Genomic DNA, 23136 nt, shown 5'->3' on the forward strand with positions numbered 1-23136 from the left:
GGATTCACATCGCGGTGTCTTGCGAGATCATGTTAGATCTTGTGAGGTGTGATGAGCCGGTGGATCGTGGAAGAGGGATTTCCCACCATCTACCAACTGTGCCACTTATTGGGCACAATACAGCCGCTAAATGTCACTCTCTAAGTGCGGCATGGACGCGGAGATACTCCCGAGGCCTCCCCTCCCCCCCAAAAATGGCTAGGTGCCGTTGAATAACGGTGTCAATCTCAACCCTGCCAAATGCGCCCGAAAATGGACTTGGATATTTTCCCGGTGAATTACGCCCATGGTGTCGAACCAAGATCTCGGGAGTGAAGAAAGAAGGCTACTTTGGAGCAGGATCTATGGGTACAAAGAGGAACAATCCCCTTCCCACCACCATGTCCAGCAACACCACCCAACGCCCCTCTGTCCTTATATCAGGGCGCCTTGATTTCTGAAAGAGTTCAGTTTATTCCCAAGTCTGCCAAACTTTGACAGATGTTTCCAACAATAAATTGCCTGAATTATGCATTCCACATCAGCTATATGAATCAGATTGATCTCAAAAGGTACACTGCATGCCATTCATATTCAGACACATACTATTAGACTACTGACAGATTCAGAACTAAATTATTTTCATCCCAGCTGAAGCAGTTGCCCACTACTATTCACTCTATGTACTTGCCACTCTGACAATTTCACAAGGGAATTTTTTTCAATCTTTGTATGTGCTAAAGTAAAATTTGAAGTACAGAACTTTCCAACAGATAACATATTAAGAATTGAGCTTCAGTCAATCTGTCTGCCGAGATTTCGATTATTGTCTTTTTCTCTTAAGGTGGTCACCATGTGAAAATATGTTACTTATGAATAGAACATGTTATTAAACAGAAACTATGTTCAGGAAAAACTGAGACCAATCTTCCTTGAGTATTGGTGAAGAAAAGAGACACGCTACCGAAGCTTTTCATCTTGTACTCATCAGGATGGCTCCCAAAAGATTACCAACATTAATGGGGGAACAATAATTTATATCGCATGAGAGTTTGGCAAGTGGACTCCAATTGATAGAGGTGTTGCCATTTCAAATACAGCGGGAACATTGAACAATCTAATTCAAACCAGGTAGATCGGTCAAGGCATTGCTCTGGGGAATAAACCAGGGAATGACTGTTGCCTCAGCTTTTGATTAGTTGAAAAATGCGTAATGGGGGTTATGTTTCTTCTGTTGACAGGGAAGCCATTATCCCACAGGATGGCTTTGATGCATCCTATTTCTGCATCGAGCTTGCACAGTGAGCAAATGGCTTGGGCCTTATATTTGAGGCTGCCATTAAGACCAATCTTATAATGCATAGAACTGCAGGAATTAAAACACATGTATTGACCAGTGAAGGTCAGTGCACAGTGCACAGCAGTAGAGAGGCTATTGGCAGATGTTTCAACTTGCAACTTGAGGAAAGGGAGTTTGTCTTACTGCTCCATTTCAAAGGTGAAGATAAGCATAGGATTACACCAATCAAGGAGGTGTGTCTGGAAGTTCTGACAGGCAACTGCAGATTACTTACCATCTACATAATGGAAATATGCAAGGGGTCGGAGGATAGGTGTCATGCCAACAAAGGTGCGTTTCTCAAGGAATCCAGCAGATGCTTGCGCGAGCTGGGCTATAGGTGTTGTTAAAAGATAGTGATGCAGAGCAAGTGTCTATTACTTTCTTGAGTGGTACATTGGTGAATAGGTTCGCAACGATCAACAAGTACATTGACATGCCATTGCTATCAAAATGGTCCTGTGTGCTCTTCGAAAAGGTGAAGGAGTCCTGGAGGAGGAAAACATGCTCAGAACTGGCTGGAGCAACTCACCCAACCATTTAGCTAATTAATGTTGTACAGAACCAGTCATGGATAAGATAAGACAGAATGGGACAACACTTTTGTGTATCTTGGATAACTGATATATACATGGACGCAGTGAGCCATGAGAACGAATCCTATCATAAATACCACCTTGCAGCTCATTACTCTTTCACAAGTCCAACAAGCATTTTTATAACTTGCTTTCGAGCAAGGCTGTCTGCTCAACATGTTCTACCTATCAAACAAATGAGCAATTTAGTACATGAATTTCAGTGCCGGTTTGATGCCAGGTATATTGGTCGTATGTCCCAATGATTGGCGGATGGTATCAAACAGCACATCCCGTCAACCGTTCACAACAGGCAAAGTACTGGCTGTACCCAACCAGCCAAACTTGAAAATTCGAAACACAGTGCCCAACACACACTGTGGTTGGACAATATCTGCACAACAATCCTGACAGATAAGCAATTTAAGATTGTCAGTCAGACTCGAGGTCTGGTCCACTTAAACATACTGGAAGTAGAAGGAGTTGCTTCTTTGCAAACAGAAGGAATATATCCACATGTTGCATCTTTATCAACTAAATAAAACAGTTGTTCATTCCCCAGGGCAATGTCTTGACCAGAGTCAACCTGGCTGATGTGAATTTGAACAATGCTGGGCAGTTAATTGTTTCATGTTGCATTCTCCACAGCAACAGTTCCACCAATCAGAGTCCATTTGCCAAACAATCAGTACTCTGTTGAAATGAAATGAAAATCGCTTATTGTCACGAGTAGGCTTCAATGAAGTTACTATGAAAAGCCCCCAGTCGCCACATTCCAGCGCCTGTTCGGGCAGGCTGGTACGGGAATTGAACCGTGCTGCTGGACTGCCTTGGTCTGCTTTAAAAGCCAGTGATTTAGCCCAGTGTGCTAAACCAGCCCCTGCATGTTCTCATGCAGTATAAACTGTTGGTAATTTCTTATGAGCTATCCTGAAGAGTACCAAATGAAAAACGAAGACAGCAATTTTTCAGCAAATCTCAAGTTCTGTCCTACCAAACATATCTTTCTCTTTGTGGTAAACCACTGTTGCACCTCTATGAGAGGATGTATGGTAGGACCTGTACTACAGGTACGTTGATAGTCCCCGAGTATAAATATGTGTGTCCTCCATGCTGCAGCCATTTCGCCAGCTGCTGTGGGAGGCCACACATCTGAGAGCAATAAAGCCTCAGTTGTCCCGGCCTCTCGCTGGCAGGAGGTCCTCCCTGATGCACTACACTCCATTCGGTCACGACTGTGCACCGCCACTAACAATACACCCCATGAACGTCTTTTTGCCTTCCCCAGGAAGTCCTCATCCGGGGTGTCGCTCCCGACCTGGCTCGCAGCTCCAGGACCCGTCCTGCTCCGTAGGCATGTCCGACTCCACAAGGCGGACCCATTGGTGGAGAGGGTGCACTTGCTCCATATAAACCCCCAGTATGCTAACGTGGCATACCCCAATGGCCGCCAGGATACGGTCTCCCTCAGGGACCTGGCACCAGCAGGTTCCACACACACACACCACCCCTGGCCCGGCGCCACCCTCCCCTCCCCCAGCGCTCCCAGCAGCAACCCCCCCAGGACCATCTGTCCTCCCCCTGCCCACGCCCAAGGATGAAGAGGATTCTGGCATGCTCCTGGAGTCACCGGACATCAGACCAACATCGGCATCGCCGCCACCACTACGTCGCTCCCAGCGGCACATCAAGGCCCCGGACCGGTTAAACCTCTAACGAGTCCACTGGACTTCAAAAGACACTTCTTTTTTTCTCTCTATCGAATATTGGAAATGTAAAAACCATTTGTTGTATATAGTTCTCCACTACCTTCGGCGGACTCAATTTTTTTTATTTTTTTTTTTATAAATTTAGTGTACCCAATTCATTTTTTTTTTTTTTCAATTAAGGGGCAATTTAGCATGTTCAATCCACCTACCTTGCACATCTTTGGGTTGTGGGGGCGAAACCCACGCGAACACGGGGAGAATGTGCAAACTCCACACAGACAGTGACCCAGAGCCGGGATCGAACCTGAGACCTCGGCGCCGTGAGGCAGCAGGGCTAATCCACTGCGCCACCGTGCTGCCCTGGCGGACTCAATTTTAACAGGGGGTGAATGTGGTAAACCACTGTTGCACCTCTATTAGAGGATGTATGGTAGGACCTGTACTACAGGTACGTTGGTAGTCCCTGAGTATAAATATGTGTGTCCTCTATGCTACAGCCATTTCGCCAGCTGCTGTGGGAGGCCACACATCTGAGAGCAATAAAGCCTCAGTTGTATCCAACTCAAGTCTTTGTGCAACACGATTTACATCAATGCGTCATTGTGAATAAACTGTTTCCAATTTTGACCACTGTGAACGTGTCCTCAGCAAACTATTCTCTGTTGTTGGATCCATTGCAAAATAATATATTTGTTATATTATTTTGCACATCTGCACATCCTCCCCGTGTGTGAGTGGGTTTCCTCTTGGTGCTCCGGTTTCCTCCCACAGTCCAAAGATGTGCGGGTTAGGTGGATTGGCCATGCTAAATTGCCCTTAGTGTTGGGTGGGGTTACTGAGTTATGGGGATAGGATGGAGGTGTTGACCTTGGGTAGGGGGTAGGGTGCTCTTTCCAAGAGCCGTTGCTGACTCGATGGGCCGAATAGCCTCCTTCTGCACTGTAAATTCTATGTTCTATGTAATTTCTATTCATCTTTGGAAGTTGGGTGGAGAAAGGATTTCACTGTATTCCAATGGCACAATATGGAATTGGTTCCATTGATAAGCTGCCTGTGCATTTATTTCAATGGACAAGCTAATTAGCTAGCGGTAAACCTCTCAATAATGTGGAAAGATGCATCATTATCATAGTACAGGAACCTAGTCATAAGGGTACAGAACTAGCCGCCCTGAAATATTCAATTCTCATTGCACCATCACAAATTATAAAATTCATAATTTAAGTAATGTAATAACTTATGATCAAGCAGCAGAAAACAACCATTAAAAGTCATCAGATTGTTGCTGGTTCAGTGATGCTCTTCAGAGAGATACCTTGTTCCATCAAGGTGACATATGGTTCCTTCAGTCTCTCGTTGTGGGCTGACTCTTCATGCCCTCAGGGCAACATTGCTGCCCATGCCCCAAAGAAGAACCTAGAGGTCGCATTGCAGACAATTTAAACCAGCAGACGGACATAATAACATAAGCAATAGAACAAGGAGTAGGACATTAAGCCCTTTCTAGTTTTTCAACCATTTATTGTGATTATGACCATTTTTCTACGTCAACTGCACCATCCTGCATTACTCTCATATCCCTTAATTCCCTTTGTGTGTAAAAATCTGCCAATCTATTTTGAATATACGCAAAGACTGGAATTCTCTATCCCTGAGAGCACTGGATTCTCAAAGACGAGTCAAGTGCCAAAGTCAGTTGACTTCACAGTGGGAGTTGACTGATTTTGGAGATTCTGAGGCACATCATTTGCAGCTGCACAATATCGCCTACCTACTTTCTCCAGTTAGAAAATATCCCCAAAATGCAAGCAAATGCATCGTCTTTAGTTCAGCAATTAAATCTGTTGTACCATGTGCATAATACCACCTGCCGCAAACTATCCATCCAGAATGCTCCCAAGTATCTAATAAAAGCTCATCAAAGTACGCTTGGGAATCCTCCAAATCATGTGTAATCATCAAAGGATAAATCTTTTAACGTTACCCAGCCAACCTCATTCGAAAGGCACTTAAAAAAAAACATATTTTATCCACAAATCAATAGATATGAAATAATTAGGAAGCTGTAACATCCCTTCCCAGCAGTTATTTTTAGATTTATGGTTTATTTTGAGTATGCGCTATTTGAAGTCACACTGAAGCATGCAACTTGTTTTGCATGGAAAGTTCCTGGCATGAATTCAAACATCCAACAAGAAAGAAAAATGGTCAAAAGATTAAACACTGTAAAAATCTTTCTCATAATTGTGTTTTTTTAAATAATTTTTCATCTTTTTCCTTGAATTAATGGCATCACTTTTTCTTTAGTATGCTTCCACTGTAATAAAATGTGTCTCCGCTGTTGATGTATTCCAACTGCGTTTCATGCTTGAAATGCAGCTTTGAGCAGGACCTCTGGTGGAAGAATTTGTCTGCCAAATAGCATAGTTCCTATAGTTTTTGTGCTAAAAATATTTTGCTCTAACACGTAGATCAGGATGCTTTGTTGACTGCATGAAGTTAGCTGGTACCAGCCAGAGCAGCAGTGCAGAAATTACAAGTGTTCAGATCATTCTGTTAACTCAGAAGGGGACAATAGTAGCGTCATGCTTCCAACCACTAACCTGCATTAGAAAGCCACCAGATGAGTGAAATGTTCTGGCAGCTGGCATGGTTGAGCTGGTAGAGGACTGCCTACATGCATGCACCTTAAATTTGGATGCGGCACCATTACATTTCTGAGCCTCTACATTCTGGTATCCCATTTATATTTAAAAACCCCAAATCCTAAAAGCAGATATTTATTTACAAAATGGGATGAGGAGGAATAGTCTTTTCAAAAACTATAGGCCTAATCCTGTCACTTTTTTGTAATCCCTCCCCTTTCTCGGTCAAATTCACAATTGCCCATCCTCCTCTCCTGATCATTTCCAGGTATGCCAAACCTACCAATCGAGTCCCTCTCCCCAAATCTCTAATTGTGCCATTCCCGTAGTTGGCATCCGTCCCTCAACCCCAGGGCCACTGAGTGCAACACAGAATGATGAAAATGAAATCATCTTTGCTCGAAAGTTGGCGGGTGATGTCACCTGTCTCATAGAAGTAAAGCCCAGGGATACCACTGCAGTGAAAGCTTCCTGTACCTTGTTCATGCCAGCTAGGACCAATTTTGAGGCCATTGTGCAACAACCAGAAGAGATCATTGTGGCAAGAATGATTTTTGTTGAATGGTTTTGGCAAACAACCTCAATTCCCTTTCCTTGCCCCACCCCTTTCCAAAGATTCTTAGATATTAATTTTATCTTAAAATACTGCACAATTCTAACATCGTTTACATTATTTAACATTTCACTTCATTTCTTTCTGATTTATTCCTGAAGCCAACATTTTAAATAGAAACTGTACCAAATATTTTCGAATTCAATTTTTCAACTTGCGACCATCCTATTAATATATTTTTAAAAGTCCTGCTAATAGGTTCCTCTCACATATCTTTGGACATCCTCGCCATATTAACGTCTGATGGCCTTTACACCTGGCTTACACAAAATGTACATAGCTGAAGAAGGCAAAGATTCAAATGTTCACAATTCCAGCTGTCCCTTCAATATATTTACCTCAATTCCACTCAGAACAAGAATAACTCATAACAATATCTCCCAATGCCAGCATAGTCATTTTGTAATTAATGCCTCGGCTAAAGGTGTTCACAATTGAAGTCGGTCACCACTTAGAACAGTAATCCTTGGGATTTATGTCTTCAAACATGACCCCTTCTAAACTGTGTCAATAAAAAACACCTAAAACAACGCCAACTGGCCATTTGGGTTTACAGCAAATGGCTGTCAAAGCAATGCAAGGACACCCTGTATGTTATCGCATTTCAGCTTTCACGACAGACTGGAAGGGGCAACTACATTTCTGCTGAAGGACCTACACCTGAATTTCATCCATGCTTCCAGATGTGCCAAGGGAGGGGAATGTCAATCAATGTGTATTCTCTAGCAACTCTGAGCTCATGACATTATGAATGATTATATTCATGATTTCTCGTGAAATCAGGATATGTTTTTGCTCAATGGTTTGATGACTTTGCTTGAAATAAGTTAACAAAGGCAATGATGTCAGAATTTTTAGAAAACTGTCAACACGTCGGCATTAAAACAAGCCTACAGGAGCACCAGTCGTGATTTTCAGTAGCACCAGTCTTAAAAGATTTCCATGCATATTTTCCATGTACATTCCCTCTACATCTCCAAAACCAACAATGCTTTTAATTTCACATGTTGCCCATAATTCCCCATATCATTATGGTACATACAGAGCAAATGCATATGGAGCATCAAAACAACAGACACATTTATAAATACAGGGAGTATGTAAGGTGTATCATGCACAGAACTCAAAATATTTTTCTTCTGGAATAATTAATTCTGATAGAACATGAGAAAATAGTTATATTTTAAGCAGCAAAAAAAGAATTAATGAAAGGCTGACCAAAAACCATCTGTTTTGCTTTTTTCCAAAATCTACTGTTATTAAATATAGTAAGAGGTAGAGGATATGAACTCAAGGAAAGCTGTAGAGAAGGTGTAGTTTTATTAATCAAGCTATATTTTCAGAGGAGAGCCAGACAGATATTCTGGGATATGCAATTTCTTCCTGTATGGACTTTGTTGCAGCTTCTGGGACTGAAAATCAAGGATGAATGTGCCTGCAATTTTCCAGTATGTGCTTCTGGCCATAGCAGACAAGGTTCATCCCTACTGGTGCATACACAGAAAAATACCCTTCAAATTACATTTGAAAAATAAATATGCAAGATTTAAGTTCTTAAATAATTAATTATGGAAAGAAAGCCTCACAACTTACATGCAAACTGAAATTTTACTGCTTTGCTCACGATGGTGCCGAACAAATTTGTTGCGAAGCACTGGTAGGTTCCATAATCCTGAGTCCTAACCGGGTTATTGATTACCAGACTGCCACTAACCAAACTATAGCGGGAATTGATGCTTATGTCAAGGTCTGTGCCATTTCTTTGCCACCTGCAAGACAAAAAATGCAAGAAATGTGTCAATTATGTTGTCACAAATCTCAATATATTTCAATGCATGCATGAATAAAGAGAATAATAGTACCTTCAATTTAAATTAAGCAAATATTCATTACACAAAGTAGAAATTAAATTCCTAAATTTAAAACCAACACACAAACACATGTATATGACTCAGATTTCATCAACAAGTTTTCAGTATTCAAGCAAAGAGTGCTTTTCTTTTATTTTGCTCCTTACCCCAACTACCACACTTAACATTGGATCTCACTTTCTAGTCAGTAATTGCCACCTTTCAAAGTGAATCCTGTAACTGAAATGGAAATGAAGTGTTTTTCAATTGCACATTATTTGGTGTCAGTGGGTTCTCCTATTGAATAATTCCTTCCAAGCACAAGATTGTAACAGTGCAGGCACATGGAAAACATTGGCTCATTTCCAGTCATGTGTTACGATCCCAGTTAGTGTTCGAACTGGCTAGGAAGAACCAGAATGGAACTCTGGCTAAAAATAGTTACGTTGTTCTAATAAAACATGGAGGTGAGGTGGTGGCGTAGTGGTATTGCCACTGGACTGGTGATCTGGAGACTCAGGAGGCCTGGGTTTGAATCCTTCCCTGGCAGTTGGGGAAATTGAATTCAATAAATATCTGTAATTAAAAGTTTAATAACGGCCATGAAACCATTGTTGAATGTTGAAAAAAATCCAGCTGGTTAATTGATGTCCTTTGGAAGGAAATCTGTAGTCCTCACATGGTTTGGCTTACATGTGATTCTAGATCCACAGCAACACTCTTAAATGCCCTCTGAAATAGTAAAACCGCTCCAAAGTCTAAAAGGAAAGAAACCAGACAGACCACCCAGCATCAACCTAGGCACTGGAAACGCCAATGGCAAACTCAGCCCTGTCGATCCTTCAAAGTTTTCCTTACTAACTTGTGCCAACGTTGGGAAAGCTATCTCACAGACTAGTCAAGCAACAGCCTGTCATAATCATACTCATACTTTACAGATATCGTCCCAGACACTACTATCACCATCCCTGGATATGACCTGTCCCAGGTCAAACATGGGCAAGGAAACTTCCTGCCAATTGCCACGTAGTATCTACCATCAGCTGATGAACCAGAACTCCTCCATGTTGAACACCACTTGGAGGAAGCACTGTGTGGCAAGGGCACAGAAACTACACTGGGTGGGGCACTTCAATGTCGATCACCAAGAGTGGCTTTGTATCCCTCTACTGACTGAGCTGGTGAACTCCGAAAACATAGCAGACCTCAGTCTCGCCAACCTGACTACTGCATTAGCATCTGTCTATGACATTCTCGGTAGGAGTGACAACCTGGCGGGGACAAAGTCCCATCTTCACATGAGGATGCCTTACATCGTGTTACGTGGCAGTGCCATTGTGCTAAATGGGATAGATTCAGAATAGATCTAGCAACTCAATGCTGGGCATCCATGAAGTGCTGTGGGCCATCAGCAGCAGCAGAATTGTACTCAACCACAATCTGCAACCTCATGGCCCGGCATAGCTCCCACTCTACCATTACTACAAAGCCAAGGAATCAACCCTGGCCCAATGCAGAGGGCAGACCAGGAGCAGTGTCAGCCATACAAGAAAATGAGGTGTCAACCTGGTGAAGCTTCAACAGGACTACATGTGTGCCAAACAACATAAGCTGCAAGTAATAGACAGAGCCGAGTGATCCCACAACCCACCGATCAGATCTTATTTCTGCAGTCCTGCCACATACATCCGTGAGTGGTGGTGGGCAATTAAACAACTCATTGGAGGAAGATCCACAAATATCCCCATCCTAAGCGGTAGATGAGCCCAGCACATATGTGCAAAAGACAAGGCTAAAGCATTCGCAATAATCTTCAGCCAGAAGTGCCATGTGGATGATCCACCTCGGTCTCCTCCAGAGGTTCCCAGCATCACAGATGCCAGTTTCAGCTGATTCAATTTATCCCATGTGACATCAAGAAACAGCTGAAGGCACCGGATACTGCAACGGTGATGGGCCCAGACAATATTCTGGCAATAGTACTGAAGATTTGTGCTCAAGTACTTGCCGCACGCCTAACCAAGCTGCTCCAATACAACTATAAAACTAGCATCTACCCAGCAATGTGGAAAATATCCCAGGTATATCCTGTACGCAAAAGCAGGTCAAATTCAACCCAGCCAATTACCGCCTTATCAGTTTGCGTTCAGTCATCAATAAAGTTAATGAAGTTGTCATTAGCAGTGCTACCAAGTGGCACTTATGTAGCAATAACTTGCTCACTGATGCTCAGTTCAGGTTCCTTTGGGGTCACTCAGCTCCTGACCTCATGACAGCCTTTGTTCAAACATGGACAAAAGAGCTGAACTCGAGAAGTGGGGTGAGAGTGCCCTTGACATCAAGACAGAGTTTGATCAAGATTGGCATCAAGGAGCCCTGGCAAAACTGGGGTCAATGGAAATCGGAGGGAAAACCTTTGACTGGTTGGAGTTCAATCTGGAAAGGAAAGTGGTGTGGTTGTTGTAGGCCAGTCAACGCAGTCCAGGACATCACTACAGGAGCTATTCCTTAGGGTAGTGTCCTAGGCCCAACCATTTTCAGTTGTTTCATCAATGACCTTCCTTTCAATATAAGGTCAATGCTTGCTGATGATTGCACAATGTTCAGCCCCCCTCCTCATACATTGAAACAGTCCATGTGCAAATGAAGCAAGACTGGGACAATACCCAGGCTTGGGCTGACAAGTTACAAGTATTATTCACACCACACGAGTGCCAGGCAATGACTATCTCCATTAAGAAATAATTAAACATCGCCCAATGAAGTTAAATGGCATTATCATCACTGAATCCCCCACAATCAACACCTTGGGGCTTACCATTGACCAGAAGCTAAACTGGACTAGCCATGTAAATATTGTGGCGACAAGAGCAGCTCAGAGTCAGAGTCTGACAACACATCTACAAAGCATAAGTGCAGAGTGTTATGGAATACTCTCCACTTAGCTGGATGAGTGCAGCTCCAACAGCACTCAAGAAGCTCAACACCATCAAGGCCAAAGCTCCTTTCCATAAACATTCACTCCACACAGTAGCAGCAATGTATACAACCCACAAGGTGTAGGAACTCACCAAGGCAGCATCTTCCAAACCCACAACCACTACCATCTGGAAGGATATGGGCAGTAGATACATGGGATCATCACAACCTGGGAGTTCCCCTCCTATTCACCCACCATCCTGACTTGGAAATATCACACCGTTCTTTCACTGTTGCTGGGAGTTCAAAATGCGAGACCTCCCTCCCATCCCTACATCACATGGACTGCAGCATTTCAAGAAGGCAACTCACTACCACCACCTTCTGAAGGACAATAAGGGATGGACAACAAATTCTGGTCTAGTCAGCGAAGCCCACATCCCGTAATAATGAATGGTAAAAGAAAACCAGAGTCACAGGCCCGCAAATTATTTTTAACGAGAATATAAACATTTATAAAGCAGGAAAAATTTGGATTATGCTACAATACTCCTTTACTCTCCCCTACTTTAACAAGGAGACACAGATTTTCAGGTTAACCCGGATTACAAAGTACATCTTAAATTACAATCACCCATTAACACAAAGTCAATTTTAAGCACACTGACTGGTTGTGGTCACATACGCATACTCCGCTCTGAACAATGTTAGCCTCTGTAGTTTCCTCCTCAGAATTGCACAGATGATCATCAGTTCAGATATTCCTAAAATGCATGTTTTAAAATCTTTGTTGGCAATAATGTTTTCCATGTGTTCCGAATCCCAGTCCACGTTTTCAAAATGATTCTTTAAACAGAGCTTCTGCTCCATTTTCAACAGCGGATCCAACTCTGTCTCTGTCTTTACCTGCCTTGACTGCTATACAAACTGTTCACAACTATAACAATAATCGCTTATTGTCACAAGTAGGCTTCAATGAAGTTACTGTGAAAAGCCCCACTCGCCACATTCCGACGCCTGTTCGGGGAGGCCGGTATGGGAATTGAACCCGCGCTGCTGGCATTGTTCTGCATTACAAGCCAGCTGTTTAGCTCTAACTCTTGATTCCCAGACTGTATTAAAATTGTATCAAACATTTAATTTACCTCTGAAGCCTTTTAATCTGGTTACTGTAATTGTCTCTTCAACTCACAATACCATGGTCTCTGTTCTTTTAACTTCAGGTGTTTTAAGTATTATTTCTGTCCCAAATCCATGGTTAGCTGGACTGCAAATTGTACTTCAGGAAGCCTCTTTGCAGTTCCCATTCTGTCCAGTCTTTCTTATGACAGAGTTGCGAGATGTTCAATCCCTGAGATCTTGTTTCCAACTTCCCAAAAATTCAGCTAAAACTAAAACTTTAAAAGTTTCTCTAACTTAACCAGGCTTCAGCTGCTAAGCAACTCTGCTTACCTCTGCTGGCCTATTTATTTCCTCTACATGTTGTAGCCCTCTTAAAGTACAATAAAAACAAAGCTGGAATTTACCAAACCCCAGGCATATAAACATCTAACTGTAGGTTTTACCCTTCCAGGCACAGGAAAACTAAATTCACACACACTTAAAAAGATACCTTGGGCGGGTACTCCCCGCCGGGTCAGAGAATCACCAGCAGGGCAGCGTGAATCCCACCCCGCCGCTCTGACGCCAGCTACCGACTTCTCCAACGCCCGTTTTCGGGCAGGAGCGGGGCTTACGCCACATCGGCCGGGGACTGTTGGCAGCAGACCCCGGCAATTATCCAGGCATCGAAGGGCCGAGTGGCCGCCCATTTTCGGCCAGTCCTGCCAGTGTGAAATGGACATGGTCCTTCACGGCAGGACCTGGCTTGTTGGCCGTCTACCAGAGTCCTCGGGGGGGGGGGGGGATCCGGCCTGGGGGGTGGCCCCCACGGTGGCCTGGCCTGCAATCAGGGCCCACCAATCTGCGGGTGGACCTGTGCCGTTGGGGCACTCTTTCCCTCCGCGCCGGCCTCTGTAGGGCTCCGCCATGGCCGGCACAGAGAAGAAACCCCTGCACATGCGCAGGAAACACGCCGGCGGTTCTGCACATGCGCCAGAACATGCCGGCGGTTCTGCTCATGTGCCAACCACTCCGACGCCAGCCTAGCCCCCGGAAGTGCGGAGGATTCCGCAACTTCCGGGCGGCCCAACACTGGAGTGGTTCGCACCGCTCTTGGCGCTGGCGTTGGGCCATCCGGCCACCGCCCCTTATTTCTCACTTTTTCCAATACAAATCCCTTAAAACTACTTTGTTTTTCTGACAAATTTTATGTTCTCTGTTTCTACATAAGCAACGTGGCTGGCACCAATCGCTTGCCTTCACTTTCACTCTGAAGTATGCTCAACACAAATCTTCACTGCTTGTTTGTTTTTGTTACAATTATCTAAAAATATCTGTTGCTGAGCCAAAATTAGCAACTTGTACTGATGAGTAATATGCGTTTAGTCTCTCAATTTTAATCTGGCAACATACAATAGATTTGCAAGTTCTCTTGGGATTTCAGAAGTACTGATTGGTTTAATCCGCGATGATGTTCCCATGCACATGGTGCCCTTGCGCAACACAGCGCCAGGGTCCCAGGTTCTAATTCCACCTTGGGTCACTGTCTGTGCAAGTCTGCATGTTCTCCCCGTTTCTGCGTGGGTTTCCTCCCCGAGCTCAGATTTCCTCCCACAACTTCCAAAAAACATGCTGTTAGGTAATTTGGACATTCTGAAATCTCCCTCAGTGTACCGGAACAGGTGCCGGATTATGGCGACTAGCGGCTTTTCACAGTAACTTCATTGCAGTGTTAATGTAAGCTTACTTGTGACAATAAAGATTATTAATTAATTAATTCTTGGTGATGGAAGTCTCAGGTTTGGGATGTACTGAGGAACGGGTGGTTACGTGGGTATTACGCGGGTTCAAAAAGGGTAACATGTGAGCGAGGAAGGTTTCCTGGAGCACAGGCAGACATACAGCATGTAAGAGCTGCTCAGTTAATACAGATCTATTGTTGTCCCTAGTCACCAATTATTGCACCCTGTTAGGAAAATAAAGGTAGTTTTAAGGGATATATATCTGTATTGATAAACATTATAAATAAGGTACAGTTTTAAGTGGGTTTTATTTAATGTTTCTATGCCTGGAGGTTAGCTTCATGTTGAATGAAGATATTTGTGTGTGTGGGAATTGGTTAAGTTCCATGATTGACACAGGCGAGGCTGACAAGCTGCAGCCACAATCCACACACACACACTTATCCCAGTCAACAAGATGGCACTGGTTATGCTGGTGCGAGCACACACAGCTGATGGGTCGACTGGGGCCAGAGAGCACTGAGGGGGCTGGCCTGGGGGGACATCTATATGACCTTTGGCCCTAAGTTCAGAGTATGCTGTTAGCGGCATGCATAGCTATATGGCTGCCTTTCCGGCTGCGGCAATGGTGGACCAAGCATGATCACTCCGACCCCACAGCCCACCTCCTGAGTCGGCACATCGGAGGCAGAAAATCGTGGATGCCCCCGGAGAATACTGGGTCAGGCCCGCTAATGATATGCAAACAGTTTTTAGTGAACATATGTTCCGAACCTCATTGGCGCCGCTATCAAGACGCCGGAGAATTGCGATTTGGCGTCAAATCACCGCTCGCCGCGATTTTGTGTCGGAACCTATTCTCCGCCCAATTGCATTTCCCAATTTTGGCGTCAGCCAACAGAGAATCCTACCCACTATCTTTTGTGCTAGGTTTCCATTCTGGAAATTTCCTGTCCAGTTATATCAACTGGGATTGTAACAAAATCAATACTTCTACATGGTGTTATGAGTGAGTAGATGGTACCGAGACTTTGTCGCATTGACGCTTTCATGTTTGCCGAAAGCTTTGCAGGTGACTGGATGAAAATCACAAAAGAGTGATGTATCAACAGTGGTGCCGCCTTATCGGACAAATCAAAGAAGGTACAAGCTACTAATTTATCGGGTCCTGAGGTGGTTGAGAAATTTGAGTCTAGTTTTGTAAATGGAGGAACGGAAGGAAGATCCCAAGATATTACTGACGAAGTTCGAGCACCTATGCATGCCAGTAAAAAGCATTTTACTGGATAGACTAGCATTCAATACTACCAACCTAAAGTTTGATGAATCTATTCAGTCATATGCTGCCATTTAAAAATCCTAGCAAAGAAATGCACATTTGGCACACTCACTAATGAGTAGGTGAGAGGTCGCATTGTGTGTGGGGTCCATAGTGATTGTTCACATGCAGCCTCTTTGCGAGAAAGGTTTAGCATTGAAATCTGAAACCAACATCTGTCTGATGAACGAGCAGTCAGAAAGAAGCAGAAAAGAGTTAAGGCAGAGCTTTTATTGGTACAGGGCACACCTTGCTACAACTGCATTGGCCATCACTCACAGAACAGAACTATATGTTTTTCATTTGGTAAACGCTGTAACAAGTGTGGCGAATGGAACTTGTAATGAACTCCAATTGGCGTTATTGGTTGGCCAATTGGAGTATGAGCTCCCTCAATGATAGCTCATTGAGGGGGCCCATATAATCACCTGTGTAGGCTTTGTGAGCCAGTCTTAAGTTGACTGGATTGCTAGCAGCACTGTTTGTAGCTGCTCTTGTAATATCGTTATTGTAAATAAATATTGGTGTGGTGATGGAACTCCTGCCTCCTGTGGATTACTACAGAACTACTTTGCAAAATTCTGCAGATCCAAGCCACAGCAGCCTGCCAAGGTCACCAGCCACAGTGCAGCCAGTCAATTCTCCAGGTTTCGGAGCACGAACAGGGTAAATTAATTTGTGTTCATTCAAAATAACCAAGGTGCAGAGCCTCCAAAAATACTTTACTGTGAGAGCATTAACACCATTCCAGAGAAGTGAGAGATTTTCACCACATTAAGCAGTACCTGCAGAAAGTCAAAACTAAAGATTGGCACATGAGCAAAGTGTAATGTCGTGCCCAGGCAGTTGCTGCGGGAAATCAAGCCATATGCTGTACCAGATCCAAACACTCAGGTGGACTGCGCGACATATGGCAGACAACCTATCCACACAGAAGGTGTGGTCAATCGCGGTTGCACGTAGGGCAGTTTTCCATTTCATGTTACTGACCAGTATGTAAAGCCACTTTTAAATCTATGGTCCAGCATCTCACTGGGGTTAAGGTGGACACACTCTGCAGCACCAAGCTCCAGAAATGATGGAGTATAAAAACCAGTTCAACAGCGACACCATTGGGAAGCTAGCTGTAATATAACATGAGAGGCAAGATGATTCGTTACCACCTGTGATCTGCACTCCGAGAAGGGTCTCCCTAGCAATGAGGCAAAAAGTAATTGATGAGCTGGACCACATGATGTCATTGGCCCCATACACAAGACCACAAAGTGGGTTTTCGCAATAAGGCGGTGTGGTCAGGGTCTGTATTGACCAAGTCCACCTGAACGAGGCTTAACTCAGACCTCAGCACTTTATCAAGAAAATGGAACAGGTTATAGTTGACATGCCCGATACCAAGGTCTTCAACATTTTGGATGCCAAAGTGCAGGTTTTGGCAAATCCCGCTGAATAAAAAAATCCTCGATACTCACCACATTCATATCTCCGTTAGGCAGATACTATTTTCTCCGTATGTCCTATGGAATTTTTGCTGAGGTCTTCAATGATGCATGAAGAAATTCTTTACAGGGTATCGTCAATGATACCCTGGTTTGGGCTCGTCTAATGCAAGAGCATGCAGCATGCCTTTTCTAATTCTTTCCAGAATCACGACATTCTTGTTAAAACTTAGCCATACTAAATGCAGATATAGGGTCAGCCAGGTTCCCTATGTGGGTCACTTGCTCACACCCGATGGTGTGAAGCCAAGTCAAGCCAAAACAAACGGCTATACGACAAATTGTCATTCCCGATGACAAGCACATCTTACAATGCTTCATTGGTGTGACAAATTATCTTTCAAAGAAAATTCCTTGCGACAGTAAGGTCACCGGACCTCTTCATTAGCTCCATCCAAGATGTCGAATGGTGTTGACAGGAGCACCAAGCACAAGCTGGCACACACAGCTCCTCATCAAACCGGGGAACTTAAGGCTAATTTGTAGGTGGACTTCACATGCAGGAAGCACGTGAAGGACTGGTCCAAGTTAACAATGGAGCTTCCCCATGAGCTAAACATACATGACAGGCTGATACTGAGTGGTCAGCAATTTGTTATCTCTACCTTTCTGCTGAGGTACTACACCCAGCAACTGCACCAAGGGCACGCAAGTTTGGAGGCAACCAGGTACAGGGCAAAGGAATCCGTATAAAGCCATCGCCAGATGCGGACACCATGCAATGCACTCAAGTCGCATCAAGTCAAGGAACCACTGCACTTATATGAAGTCCGAGGTCTCTAATGGTCATTCACAGCACTGGTGTCTTCAAATAGAGCAGTAAACAGCACTTGGCCCTAGTTTAAAAAAAATAAATTTAGAGTATCCAATTCATTTTTTCTGACTGAGGTGCAATTTAGCGTGGCCAATTCACCTACCCTGCACATCTTTGGGTTGTGGGGGCGAAACCCACGCAAATACGGAGAGAATGTGCAAACTCCACACAGACAGTGACCCAGAGCTGGGATCGAACCTGGGACCTCGGCGCCGTGAGACAACAATTCTAACCACTGGGCCACCGCGCTGCCCACTTGGCCCTAGTTAACTGGTGCTCTGGGTGGTTTGAAATCGACCATCTATAAGACAACACCGTTATAAGAAAGCTCATGAGCCACTTCACCACACACAGCAACTCGCAATGGATAATGGTAGACAACGCTCATCTGTTAGTTTCCAGAGACTTCAGGGACTTTGCACACGCATGGGACTTGGAGCACACATGCCGCATATTCAAGGAAGATATAATGAAAGAATATAGTGCGCTTAAGAATAGTTTTATTTTGTAAAACATTTTATTAAGGCATTTGTGATTTTATAACAACAAATACAAATGTAAACACAACTCAATAAATAATATGCCTCCCCAACCAACAACCATTCCCAGCCAACATGGCTTATACACACAATTTCCCAGTCCCACCTCCTCATCCCCCTGATCCCGCGTAAAATAAACTAAACAAACTCCCCCTACCCCCCACATCCCCTACCCACCGCCCTATTGTATCTGCGAACAGTTTAATTTTCCTTGAAGAAGTTGATAAACAGCTGCCACCTCAGGACGAACCCTAACGTTGATCCTCTCAGGGCAAACTTGATTTTCTCAAGCCTGAGAAACCCGGCCATGTCACTATCCCATACCCCCGATTTTTGGGGCTCTGAGTCCCTTCAAGCCAATAAGATCCGTCTCCGGGCTAACAAGGAGGCAAAGGCCAAGGCTTCAGACTCTTTCACCCCCTGGACACCAGGGTCTTCCGACACTCCAAAAACGCCACCTCTGCACTTGGTGCCACCCTGGTCTTTTAAACCGTGGACATGACATCGGCAAATCCTTGCCAGAATCCCCTGAGCTTCGGACATGCTCAAAACATGTGGACATGGTTTGCGGGCCCTCCCGCACACCTCCCATACCTGTCCTCTACACCTTCAAAAACCTGCCACCGTCATGTGCTCCCTGTGGACCACCTTAAATTGTGTCAGGCTAAGCCTGGCAAATGATGAGAATGTGTTGACTCTACTCAGAACATCCACCCACAGACCCGCCTCTACTTCCTTGCTCAACCCATCCTCCCATTTACGTTTTACCACCCCTATCTGGGTTCCCTCCCACTCTTTATAAATATCCAAGACCTTTCCCTCCCCCACCCCCATTTTTGAAACTACCTTATCCTGTATCCCCTGGGGTGGTAGAAACGGAAAGGTCGAAACCTGCATTCGTACAAAGTCCCTCACCTGCAGATACCAAAACCCTTTCTCTCCTGGTAGTTCGTACTCCTCCTCTAAATCATCCAAACATTAAAAGCTCCCATCAATAAACAGATCCCCCAGCCTCTCAATCCCTGCTCTCTGCCACCTCCGAAACCACCCATCCAACCTCCCCGGGACAAACTGGTGGTTACCACAAATTGGAGCCCACACCAATGCTCTCTCCACTCCCATATGCTTCCGTCACTGTCCCCATACTCTCAGAGCTGCCACCACCACCAGGCTTGTGAAGTACCAAGCTGGCAAGGATGGCAGAGGTGCCATTACCAGTGCCCCTAAGCTTGTGCCCCTACGTGATGCCACCTCCACCCGCTCCCACACCGACCCCTTCCCCACTACCCACTTCCTGATCATGGCTATACACTTAAGAATAGTTAACAGTTCATGTGTTTGGCTTGTTGTAGGTGATACGTTATTATGGGCCTGGTAGGGAAAGGAACCCTTTTCCACTCTTGGATTCTCTTTCAGGTTGGTTCTGATAGCGAAAGACCAATATCTAGATTGTTGCAAGATCCGCTTGAAAAGAAGAGTATTCAGCAGATATTGAGTATTGAAGCTGCGGTACAGTAGCACAATGGTTAGCATTGTTGCTTCACAGCGCCAGGGACTAGTTTCAATTACCGGCATGGGTCACTGTCTGTACGGAGTCTGTGTTTGCGTGTTTGCGTGGGTTTCCTCCGGATGCTTCTGATTCCTTCCACAAGTCCCGAAAGACATGCTTGTTAAGTGAATTGGACGTTCTGAATTCTCCCTCAGTGTACCCGAACAGGCGCCAGAGTGTGGTAGCTAGGGGAGTTTTGCAGTAACTTCATTGCAGTGTTAATGTAAGCCTACTTGTGGCAATGATAAAGCTTGATCGGCTAGACAGTTGTGTTTTCATATCAGAAGAAGATCAAGTTCCTTGACAGATAGACTCACAGCGCCAGGGACCCAGGTCCAATTCCGGCCTTGGGTGACTGTGTGGAGTTTGCATGGAGTTTACATTTTCTCTCCATGTCTGCCTATCATAGAATCATAGAAACCCAACAGTACAGAAGGAGGCCATTCAGCCCATCAAATCTGCACTGACCCATTGAATGAGCTACCCATTTACATTCCCCCTTCCACCCTGCCCTATCCCTGTAACCCCATAACTTAACCTGCACAACCCTGGACACTAAGGCATAATTTAAAATGGCCAATGGAGTTTTGGAATCAGGTTGGGCGACGAGGGGTGGAGTCACCAGGAAATACTGTTGACAATGGCAGGGTCGGTAAATCCCACCTTCGCCCCCAAGAAACACGTGGTGGGTTGGTCAGTAAACCCCGCCCAGTCTGTGCTGAATAAGCAACTGTCAACAGATTCTTGGCAGTGATCTTAGTCACTTGCTAGTGTCCATTGTTATGGAACCCTGGGCGAGTAAATTCCAACCCCACTTGTCCCGGAATCACAACATAATTGAAACTAACAATTAATTCGGAAAAAATATCCAAAGTCTTTAGTTCGGTGGTTGTTTTTCATTGGCGCAGACACGATGAGCCAAAGGGTGTTTTCTATGCTGTAGACCTCTGTGACTCTATGACATCTAGGCAGGGAGTTGCAATTCCAGCCTGCAGTGGAGAGGCAGCTAAAAGTCCAGTGATTTTCAGTGGGATCGGAAAACCCCTGCCCTAGTCTTGGAGGAGCTCCTAATCCATCCAGTTAAAAACTGCCAAGACTGAAACTAACATCTTGATCCTCACTGCAAAATCCATACCTTTGTTACGAATACCATCTCCGTTCCTGGCCTGTATTTCAGGCTAAATCTTATTGTTCATAACCTTAGCATTATTTTCCATAGAACCATAGAATCCCTACAGTGCAGAAGGAGGCCATTCGGTCCATCAAGTCTGCACTGACCCTCTGAAAGAGCATCCTACCTCGTCTTACACGCTACCTCCACCTAACCTGCAGAGCCCCAGACACTAAGGGGCAATTTTATCATGGCCAATCCACCTAACGTACACATCTTTGTACTATGGGAGGAAAACCGAGTACCCGAAGGAAACCTACTGGGTGGCATTGTAGCACAGTGTTTAGCACTGCTGCCTCACAGCGCCATGGCCCAGGCTTCAATACCGGCCTTGGGTCACTATCTGTGCTGAGTTTGCATGTTCTCAGCGTGGATCCAAAGATGTGCAGGTTAGGTGGATTGGCCATTTTAAATTATGCCTTAGTGTCCAGGTTTGTGCAGGTTATGTTATGGGGTTACAGGGATAGGGCATGGTGGAAGGGGAAATGTAAATGGATAGCTCATTCAAAGGGTCAGTGCTGACTTGATGGGCTGAATGGCCCCCTTCTGCACTGTCGGGTTTCTATGATTCTATAATAGGCAGACATGGGGAGAAAACGTAAACTCCATGCAAACGCCATACAGACGGTCACCCAAGGCCGGAATTGAACCCGGGGCCCTGGCGCTGTGAGACAGCAATGCTAACCACTGTGCCACTGTGCCGCCCCACATGCAATTATTCAACCAGATATTTTTGACCCCAGATTCTTTCAAGTTCTGAGATGATCTACTTTCACCTTTGAAATATCACGGACGGGATTCTCCGACCCCCCGCTGGGCCAGAGAATCACCGGGGGGGCAGCGTGAATCCCACCCCGCCGCCATGACGCCGGATTCTCCGGCAGCGTTTTTTTGCAAGCGCGGGAACGGCACCGCGCTGGTCGGGGGCCGTTGGCAGCGCCCCCCCCCTCCCCGGCGATTCTCTGGCCCGCCCGCAAAGGGCCGAGTGGCCGCTCATTTTCAGCGGGTCCTGCCGGCGTAAAATAAACGTAAAATGCGGAGTCCTCGGTGGGGGGTGGGGGGTGGGGGGGGTGAGAAATCTGGCTCCAGGGGTCTCCCACGGTGGCCTGGCCTGCGATCGGTGCCCACCGATTCGCGGGCGGGCCTGTGCCATGGGGGCACTCTTTCCTTCCGTGCGGCCGGTGTAACGGTCTGCCATGGCCGGCGCGGAGAAGAACCCCCCTGCGCATGCCCTGGAATGATGCCAGCACACACTGGCGCTCCCGCACATTCGGCAACTTGCGCCGGCAGTGGAGGCCCTTCGGCACGGCACCAAGCCCTTCGGTGCCGGCTGGCGCAGCGCCTACCCCGCTGGCGCCGGCCTAGCCCCTGAAGGTGAGGAGGTGGTTCACGCTGCTCCTCAGCACCGGTACAGCCCGCCCCGCCAGGTAGGGGAGAATCCCGCCCACCTATCCAAGCCCAACTGCTGTCAAAACCTCATCCATGCTTTCTCAACTCTAGACTCAACTATACCTTTGCTTTCTTTGGAAGGTTTCATCCTCCATAAAGTTTATTTCAACACAAAATCTGCTATTCATATCAAATGTCACACTGAATCCCGCTGGCCTATCACTGCGACCCTATCATCATTCCCAGTTTTGGAGAGGAAACAAAGTGTTAGGTTTAGTGGATTAGAAAAAGAAAAGAAGTGGTATAGCTCAGGAGTCAGTGTTGGGTCCACTTTTATTCCTCGTACAAACAGATGATTTAGAATAGGGCCGCACTGTTGCACAGTGGG

At 45.4% G+C, this 23136-nt stretch overlaps 1 protein-coding gene across 7 annotated transcripts in view; it reads right to left on the reverse strand.

Moving 5' to 3' along the window:
* Positions 1 to 23136, reverse strand: part of LOC119973115 (contactin-4-like) — a 3053649-nt gene that overhangs the window by 1190003 nt on the left and 1840510 nt on the right. For all 7 annotated transcript variants that reach the window (XM_038810685.1, XM_038810691.1, XM_038810690.1 and 4 more), the window contains one exon: positions 8454 to 8629. In XM_038810685.1, the coding sequence (XP_038666613.1) occupies positions 8454 to 8629 (176 nt within the window). The remainder of the gene's footprint in view (positions 1 to 8453; positions 8630 to 23136) is intronic.

The sequence above is a fragment of the Scyliorhinus canicula genome, chromosome 11, assembly GCF_902713615.1.
Source record: "Scyliorhinus canicula chromosome 11, sScyCan1.1, whole genome shotgun sequence".
In the NCBI taxonomy this organism is placed as follows: Eukaryota; Metazoa; Chordata; class Chondrichthyes; order Carcharhiniformes; family Scyliorhinidae; genus Scyliorhinus; species Scyliorhinus canicula.